Below are 9,915 nucleotides of genomic sequence, written 5' to 3'. Positions count from 1 at the left end.
TTGTGCTTTGGCTTCTCTATGCTCCAGTGCAATCTTCAGAGTTTCTTCTGACATCCATTTTGGTCTTTTCTTCCTCTTCTGCCTTTGTAATGACCGTTTGCACTCTTCCTGGATGATACATTTAACGTCCTACAACAGCTCATCTGGTCTTCACTCATTAGTGTTCAAGGCCTCAAACCTGTTCCTGAGATGATTCTGAAATTCAGGTGGGATGAACTCAAAGTCATAGTTTGGCTCCTGTGGATTCGATTTAATTTTCCTCAGTTTCAGCTTGAACGTGCATATGAGTAATTGGTGGTCTGTTCCACAGTCAGCTCCTGGCCTAGTTTTCACAGCTGATATTGAGCTTCTCCAGCAGTTTTTAAATGATACAGGAAATTTATTAACCAGTAAAATTCATTTAACAAATTTAGAGAGAGTAAAAAGATAAAAGAAGTAAAAATAATGAAACTCTAAAACCAAAACAGGAACTCAGAAATCTAGTGTAGAGAATGATGCTAAATATAAAATTAAATAAAACGTAAGATAATATTTTAAGTAATTAAAAAGTAAAAATCTTCCAACTCTAAGTTAACCTTAAAACTCACTCAAAGAAAAATCTCATTACTAATGAGTTACAACCAACTTATATGCTGTAGATGACACAAATTTGATTACCTATCTTTTTCCCCATATGTTGAGTTTGGGTTAGGAGCACAACTCCCTGTAGCCTTAGCCACCAGAATTTCAGCCTTAAAACAATAGCCAGAAAATTCAAACAGCATGAAGGTTAAGACAAAAAACAGGGCAACAGAGGTAACAAAAGGGAATAATTATAGAAATTGTACTACATTTATCTTATATAACATACCCTTTTTAAAAGCAGGCATATTATGTGCTGTCAAGTCGCCTGTAACGCCACAACAGCTCTGAAGCCTTCCCTGTCCTGTGCCAGTCTCACTGACTCGACATACCTACCCCCTTTGCCCTGTTTACTGTATCAGTCCCTATCCTGGATCTTCCTCTCCTCCATATGTCCCCCCATCCTGCTGAGCATGATGTCCTTCTCCAAGGATTGGTCGCTCCTGGCCACATGCCCAAAGTATGTGAGAAGGAGCTTCAAAATCCTAGCCTCCAAGGAGAAACTTGGTTTCACCCTCTCCAAGACAGACCCATTAGTTTTCTTGGCAGCCCATGGCATGTATGTTCAAGACTCTTCTACAGCACCACAACTAAAAGGCATTGATTCTTTTTCTATATACTTAGTCATTGTCCAGCTCTCTGATGGACTAGATCTCTCTATGGACTGAATCAGGCATACCTCAGTCTCTAGACTAACTATCTTTGCTTCTCAGTACTCTGGAAAGGTCCCTGACAGCAGATTTACCTAATTTGTCTTGATTTCCTAACTTTTAGAACAGTGTTGATTATGGAGCTGAGCAGGCTTTAACTGTTAATAACCTCAATTTTTTGTCCATCCATATTGAGTATGTTTTGTGGCTTGCAGAAATATTTATAACATGCATTATTTTTTAAAAAAATAGTTTGTATACGTACATAAACATGCATACCTCTTTCTCACAAAACCCAAGTCATCATGCAAAAATTGTTTTTCATAATGGAGAATGCTCATATCAAATCACATAGTGGTTTATTATTAAATAAGTAACAAATCCTTTAGAATCATGTTCCAGCCAATTTCATGTATATCCTTAACCATTACATAGCCAATGTTACCTTTGCTTTGCCTGCTAGAATTTGTTACTGCCAGTTAAACATTGTTAATATGCATACAAAACAGTATTAGATTGCCTTCTCTTCTAGTAATATGAAATGTCAGATAATGAGATTGTCAGTAGGTGAGGATCTTGTTATTGTTTAGATGTATTGACCACAACTCACTGACATTATGAATGTTGTTGTTGTTGATTGCTGTTGATTCGATCATGACTCATAGCGACCCTATGAACCAAAGGCCTTAAGCCTTCTATAACTATCGTCATTTCCCCAAGTTCATAGAATTTCCAGAGCCATGTGGTTTATGAATAACATATCAAAATCTTATACTATTCCCCTCTATCCTCATAATCTCTACCACGTTCAAACCCATTGTTGGTCATTAGTCTTTTTCTCCTACTCTCTTACCCAGCATGATGTCTCTTCCCTGACCCCTCCTGACAACATGCCGTGAAACCAAGTTTCTCCCTCCTAGCCTCTAAGGAACAGCCTGATTGTACTTCTTCCATGACAGATGTATTTGTTCTTTTTTCAGTGTATATGGTATGTTCGGTACTCTTCTCCAACACAATTTAAAGCCATTCGTTCTTCTTTTGTCATCCTTATTCATTGTCCAACTTCTAGATACCTAGGAAGCAAATACAAATACCATGGCTTGGATCAGCACACCTTAAGTAGATATCCTCATTCTTTAGCACTTTGAAGAGATTCTTGACAGCAGATTTTCCCGGTGCAGCACACCTTTTGATTTCTTGACTACTAATACCATGAGTGCTGATTCAATTTTTGCTTGATCTTTCATGATAATTGTCTTTTGGTCTAGAGGTAAAGATTTTTGTTTCCTTGATGTTGAGATTTCATCTGTTTTGAAAGCTGTAGTCTTTGCAGAAAGTGCTTTTTCTACAAGCAAGGTTGTGTAATCTGCATAATGCAGATTGACGAGTCTTTCTCCAATCCTTACACCACCTTCTTCTTCATGTAATCCAGAATCTCAGATGATTTGCTCAGCCTATAGAATGAAAAAGTATGGAGAAAGGGTATGTAAAAAGAACCATGGTGGCATGGAGATGGCCATACCCTGTCCTCTACGAACTTCACAAGTGAGAACTACCATTAGCAACATCCACAACACAAAACCAATTTCCATGAGGTCAGACATGTCCCCCCTATGCTCCCTCACCTATTTCTACTAAATTCTAATGCCAGTCCCACCCACTACTCTGTTACGGATTTCTTTGTTGGCCTTGTGGTAAGAACCTGTGCTGCAGTCCTAACAATTCAAATCCACAAGCTGCTCCAGAGGAGAAGGATGGGCAGTTTCCTCCTGTTCAGTTACTGCTGCTGAAAATCTGCTGGAGGGTATCTGTGAGTTGATTCAGACTCAGCAGTGCACAGTAACAGCTGCTCTATTGGGTATGAAATTTGTTGCTGTCACTACACAGATTGCACAGAAACATACTCATAATTACAGGGTTTGTTAGGGAAGTTAATAAGTTATAATTCAGGCTGTCAGCAGGGTACACTTTCTCAAACAGGATAGCTTCCAGAATTTGTAGGCCTCTCAGCCTTCAGTCCCACAGCTTTAGGCTAGTGTTACAAAGCTAGCCCTGCCAGGTTTGTGTTGTGGTTTTTTTTGGTGGGTTGTTTTTTTGTTGGGTTTTTTTTTTTTGCCAGGTTTTTTAAGGCTTCAATTTCTGAGTTACCTGTTGTTGTTGGGTTGCTATTTTTTTTAACAATCTTCAACATTGTTACCTTGAACTCCTTCCTTCAATATCACAGGTTCTTGATCATATGCTGCTTCCTGAAGTGATTGATTGATTAATTGTGGACCAATTCTTTTTGTTACAGAGATTCTGTGTATTCTTTCTATTTTGATGCTTCCTGCATTATTCCATACCTCACCCATAGAAGCCTTCTGCATTGCATGCAACTTGATTTTTTTCTTTAGCTCTTTCAGCTTGAGAAAGATTAGCCTTTTTTGCTTTTCTAACTCCAGGTCTTTGCACCTTTCATTATAATACTTTGTTTTGTCTTCTTGTGCTACCCTTTGAAATCTGTTGGGCTCTCTACAGCATTTCTTCTCTTTGTTTTAACTTCCATGTGTTCTAGTGTAAGTTTCAGAGTTTTCTGACATCCATTTTTGTCTTTTCTTTCTTCTCGCTTTTATGATCTTTTACTTTATGTATGATGTCCTTCCACATAAAAATTGAGGAGAAGTGTGGCATCAGGATTGCTCCCTTGAGGCAAGGATTCTGAGGCTTCGTCTGACATACTTTGGACATGTTGTAAGGAGGGACCAGTCCTTGGAGAAGGACATCATGCTTGGGATGGTGGAGGGACAGCACAGTATGGGAAGGCTCTCTATGAGGTGGATTGATTCAGTGACTGGGGTAATCAGGATGGGTGTATTGGAGACAGTGCGATCGGCACAGGACAGAGCAGAGTTTAGGGCTGTTGTACATAGAAAGGGTCATTATGAGTCACAAGCGACTCGATGGCACATAACAACAACAAACTCTACAGTCGAATTCCTGACAAATAAGCATGTTGTTTGCTAATTTTTTTTTTCTCTTACATTGTGTTTTACTCCTATTCATAGCCTCTAGACACCTGTTGCAAGGTTAGCCATGAGTCGTTTCCAACTCCCCAGCAGTGAGTGGGTTGGTTTTAGTAAAATATTCTGCCTGTAGTACCACTTTGATAACATTTAATATTGTTGCCTACTTTTTCTCTTCAAGTGAGAAGCCCTTACGCTAGATCCCATAGCAGTTAATGCTTCTGTTCTACTTCAAGTTATTGCACAGAGGCCTTAATAATGTTAAGGTACAACATTTGTAAAAAAAAAATAAATAAAAAAAAATAGGTACAACACTTGTTCTCTACTGGAATGACTGCATCCTACAGGCTTTATTTGGGAGGGTCAAGTCTTGTTTTCCCACTTTGCTTTTTATTGTGGTTCATTGTAAACTTGACACTTTTTATTATCAGAGTAAATTTGCAGAGGGCAGAGCTAGTATCTTACTGTTGTGTCCCATGATGAGTCAAGCAAAATGTTAGCACCTAGAAAGTATGTAGATTTGTTTTAAAAATTGAAGTGCATTTGGAAGTAGAAACTAATATTCTTTTCCTGTGAAAAAGCAGAGCTCTGTTTCATTCTACTATGCACTAGGAGCTTTATTCTTTGCCTGCCTGCCCTCTTGTGGAAATTATTAAATGGATCAGTGTGACTTCAAAGGCTTCTTGCCCTGACCATAGAGACAAAGAGGAAGCTTGTGGACTAAGTTGTCTGTGAAAATACATAAGTAATGCTACAATAGAAATGCAGAAAGGAGAAACACACTGAAAATTTAAGATTCTGCTGTAACATTTGTTCTAAATACGAAATTTGATATTTATTAATATATGTAACATAATTCCAATATTTAATAATGCTTCTTATAGTTTTATCTAAATACAAACAGGAAAAGGATATTCTTAGGTGGTTTATTTGAGGAAGGCCAAGTCATCAGAAAATCACTTCAGACTGTCTGCCTCACCCAATTATATTTATACATACACGCAGAGATACACTCTTAAGACAGAGTACGGAAAACATCTTCAAAGCGGTTTTACTTTTGTTTTATTGACTCTATTTGTCAGCTTTTTTCCTATAAGACTTCATCCATTTGTCATAGTGTTTTTGTGAGCCTGCTGTATTCTGGGTGTTAAAGAAAAAGGTTGTAGTTTAGATTTTCTTTGTGTCCTCTCCTAGATCCACAATTATTATTCTTATATTATCATGCATGTTCTCTCAGACTGAATTTTCCCCTGCATATATTTTTCTTTGCTCCATTTGTTAGTATTTAATATCAGTTGTTATTATTATCAGTCATCTTTTTTCTATAATTTATATTTCTTTTATATAGTTTATATTTCATTCATCCCTTAATTGTGTTTTTATTCCCTTTTAAATCCTTGAGAATTTCTTTTCGGTTCACCATTAAGATTTCTCATCTTGGCGAGCTCTGGTGGCCTAGTGGCAGGAAGCTGCAACTACAGTCTCAGAGGTGCACGATTCATATCCACCAGATGCTCTGCTGGAGAAGGAGGAACAATCTCCTCCTGTATCAGTCAGACCTGATTTGACAGTACACACACAAAAATAATGAAATAAAAATAAATTTTAAAAAAAAAAGATTTCTCATCTCATTCCATTTTGTCTGCCTATGTGGGTCTTTTTCAATTGATTAAGGAGCTCTAGTAGGAAGTCACACTCCTAACCCAAAGTTGGTGCCTGCCTCTGGCAGATAGAGGGAGAAAGATGAACTGTCTCTTGTCTTGCACCATGTAGCCTGTGAAACCCACAAGAAGGTTAGCTCTGATTCAGTTTGACTTGACAGTGATGGGGAAGGGAAGATTGAGTGCTATTGATTGATATTTTTACCTAGTTATGTTTTTACCTAGTTAATACATCTATTCCCTGCTTCTTCTTTAAGATTCTGTTGTTGTTATGTGCCATCAAGTTGGGACTGACTCACAGCTGACCTTCCAGTGAGTTTTACAGAGGCTCTAAGTTACACAGAAGGAAATTGCCCATCTTTTTTCCTGTGGAGCAACTGGTGGATCCAAACTGCCAGCGTTTGGGTTGGCAGCACAACTCCTTACTACTGAGGCACCAGAGCTCCTTTCACATAACTAGTTTTTATTGTGTGATGCGCAGTAAGGACCTGATTTACTATTCATTAGTCATGGATTTAGACTCTAGAATCTAAATAGGTTTTTTCCCCCCTTTTTATATTTAAAATTTTTAAATGCTTTTTAATATCTTTACATATTTTGGCTGTCTTTATTTTTTTAGTCTTAATTTATTTTTTTATTCTTAATTTTATTATGTCATCTTCCCCTTTTGTGTTGGCATTTGTTGTGTTCACCATCCATTGGATTCAATTTCCATCAATCATCCAGCCAGCAGAACCCTGACCTTTTTCTTCAGGGTTCCTCAAGTTACACCTTGCCATAGTCTTTTCACCCTCTGACCACCACCATCTTTGGCAGTTGTAGAAATGGTTGCTTAAACAATAAAGTTTTATTAAGAGTGATGAAAAAGTTTGGAAATCGAAAATAATGATGTCACACAGCATAGTGAATATAGTCACTGTTACTGAATTATAGAGTTTCCAGAGGCATGTTTAGAAAGTGGATGCCACTCCTGCTTCCAGTCTTACAGTCATCCTTGTAAAAAAAGAGTTAAGGGCCATTTAGAGATGGCCATATCTGATGTTTACCAGCATCACAAATGGGTGCTGTCCCTGCCAACAGTATTAGCAACAGAAAACCAGTTTCTATGAGGTCAGACATGTCCCCCACACTCCTGCACTTCTTTTTACTCAACCCAGTATCCGTCTTACTGCTCTACTAGGTCCAAAATCTGATGTGATAGCTCACAGACCACACAGAGCAACATTAAGGAGCTCAAAAGGTTATAATGCAGGTTATCAGCAGAATATCGTTAAGACAGTTTCTGAAATGTGCTTACAGGCACCTCAGCCTCAAGCCTCACAATTTCAAGCCAATGTTAAAAAGTTCTCAGCCCAGCCAGTTATGGCTCTGTGCCCCACCCTACACTCCATCATCCCTCCCTTGTTCTCCAGTTGTCCAACAAACTTGAGACAAAGGCTCTTAACTCTGATTCCATGGCGGATAGCTGTCCCAGCAGACTTGAGCAAAGGCTCTTAGCTCTAACTTTATGGAGCATAGCAGTTCCAAGGTCAGCTCTGTCTCATGTTGAGTCTCTAGGTTTCCAGTGTGGCTGCTATCTTTGGCTGTTCTCATAGATCTTTACCTGGCTGGTGCAGTAATCTCTGGCCCAAAAGGATGGATAGCATTCTCTTCCTCCTTCTTTCACTGGAAGCTAGTGAGGTTTCTCTCATTCTGCTGGATCCACTCAATAGCGAGGCTAGTCAATTGCTCTTGTGGATAGGCTAACATACTCTGTTCGCATATTCTTGTCCATCCACGTGGCAAAGTAAGTTAATGGATAGAGAAGCCTTTTTGAACAATAAGCTATTGACAACACTGTCCTTTTAGACATTGTATTTTCAAACTAAGGTCCTCATCCTCTTTAAAGATCTATTTTTTTTTTTATGTTTTCCTATTTTGTGCAGATAAGAACCCTTTTTTATTATAATCATAACATACTTCTTGCCTCTTTATGTTATGAATTATCCTTAAAATTGGCAATTTTTGTTCTGATTTTGGCAGAAAGAAATATATTGTGAAAAATATTATTTTACTGTTTTTTTATATTGCTTGGTTCTTTCTAATATTTGCTGGTGGTTGTTGTTGTTAGTTCCCATTTCATTGGCTAGGATTCAAAAGCAATTCCATGAGTAGCAAATCATCCTTTGCCATGCTCAGGCCCATTGTTGCACTCATTACTATGTCATTCTGTCTCATTGAGGGTTCTCCTCTTTTTTACTAAAGCAGATACTGTTAATTTCAACTCATAGCAGCCCCTTGTATGTAGAGTAGAACATCACCCTTTAGGATTTTCATGGTTGAGACCTTTAAAAAGAAAATCTCCAGGCCTTTCTTCTGGGGAGCCTCTGGGTTGGTTTGTTATGATTAATTTTGTTTGGACCCACAGTGGTTAGAACATGAAATGATAAGTAATTAAACTTCTTATTACAGGCTACAGAGAGTGAAGTAGGAGATGTCGATTTGACACGCCTTCCAGAAGGACCTGTTGATTCTGAGGATGAGGAAGAAGAAGATGAAGAGATTGATCGAACTGATCCATTGCAGGGTCGGGATCTTGTTCGAGAGTGTCTTGAAAAGGAGCCTGCAGACAAAACTGATGATGACATTGGTAGGAAAAAGATTTGTTCTCCTTAATAATCTTATGGCTTAATTTATGTGTTAAATATCTGTCTACATAACAGATTACCCCAAAACAGTTGCTTGAAGCAGTGAGGAATATATAGTATCTTGCAGTTTGTGTAGTTCATAATGTTAAGAGTAGCTTAGCTAGGTCATTCTGTCTTGTGCTGTCTTGAGGTTGTGGTGGGTAGCTGACCTGCAGTCATCTGAAGCTGGGCTGAAGGATCAACTTCCAAGATTTCTGTTCACCTGGCTTTTGGCACATTTTCTTGCTATGTGGGTTCCTCCATAGGTTACTTAAGTGGCCTTACAACATGACAGTTAACTACTCCCAAAGCAAACAATCAAAGATAGAATGGGGCCAGTGACACAGTGTGTTAGGTTCTAGCTTCATCAGGGACATATAATCATTTCTGCCATATTTTATGTCACACAGAAAAATCCTGTCACATTATGGAATAGGAGTATGTTATAATATGAATAGTGGGAAATACAAATATTGAGGTTGAGCTTGTAAGCCTCAGTCTAATGAAAAAAAATAAAAACCAACTTTGGTTACATTGAATTAAATTATCCTTCCCTATCCAGAAGATATCTGAGATGAAATAGGAGTCTCCATTGTCAGTAAAGTAGCCTTTTTAATTTCAAATTATGTTAAAAGTTAAAATTTTTATTACCCTAGCCTCAACATATAATGCTAATTTTTGCAAAGAATGAATTATTCTTTATATTAATTATGATACTTTGGTTGAGATGGTGAATGACAATAAGGATGCTAGTATAATATGTTCCTTAAGGAACAAAGATGATTTTTTTTTTTACTGTGTATTGTTGTGACAACTGAGATTTTTGTCCTGTATTTTCATATATAATAATCATATTACTGTGATTCTAATTTGAAGATGATCCGGGCTATAGTCTTCGCAATTATGTGCTATGCATCAGAAAGTTGGACAGTGACTAGGGTTGATAGAAAGAGGATTGATGCCTTTGAGCTGTGGTGCTGGAGAAGAGTGTTGAATATACCATGGACTGCTAGGAGAACAAACAGGTCTGTCCTGGAGAGAATGAAGCCAGAATGTTCCCTGGAGTCAAGGATTCTGAAGCTTCGTCTGACGTATTTTGGTCATGTTGCAAGAAGGGACTGGTCCTTGGAGAGGGACATCATGTTTGGCAGAGTGGAGGGGAGGTGAAGGAGAGGAAGACCTTTGGTGAGATGAATCGATTCTGTGACTGGAGCAGTGGGAATAAGGGCGTTTGAGATGGCTAGGTTGGCACAGGATAGAACAGCATTTAGAGCTCTTGTACATAGGGTCGCTATGAGTCGCAAGCGACTCGATG

General features: G+C 38.3%; 1 protein-coding gene across 4 annotated transcripts in view; it reads left to right on the top strand.

Annotated features, from left to right (window-relative positions):
- Window positions 1-9,915, top strand: part of RAPGEF6 (Rap guanine nucleotide exchange factor (GEF) 6) — a 274,324-nt gene that overhangs the window by 153,153 nt on the left and 111,256 nt on the right. For all 4 annotated transcript variants that reach the window (XM_006899057.1, XM_006899058.1, XM_006899060.1 and 1 more), the window contains exon 8: window positions 8,386-8,563. In XM_006899057.1, coding sequence (XP_006899119.1) covers window positions 8,386-8,563 — 178 coding nt within the window. The remainder of the gene's footprint in view (window positions 1-8,385; window positions 8,564-9,915) is intronic.

Source organism: Elephantulus edwardii, unplaced genomic scaffold (genome assembly GCF_000299155.1).
Source record: "Elephantulus edwardii isolate Elephantulus edwardi_28Jun2011 unplaced genomic scaffold, EleEdw1.0 scaffold00245, whole genome shotgun sequence".
NCBI lineage: Eukaryota > Metazoa > Chordata > Mammalia > Macroscelidea > Macroscelididae > Elephantulus > Elephantulus edwardii.
This window is presented reverse-complemented; position numbering and strand designations above follow the sequence as displayed.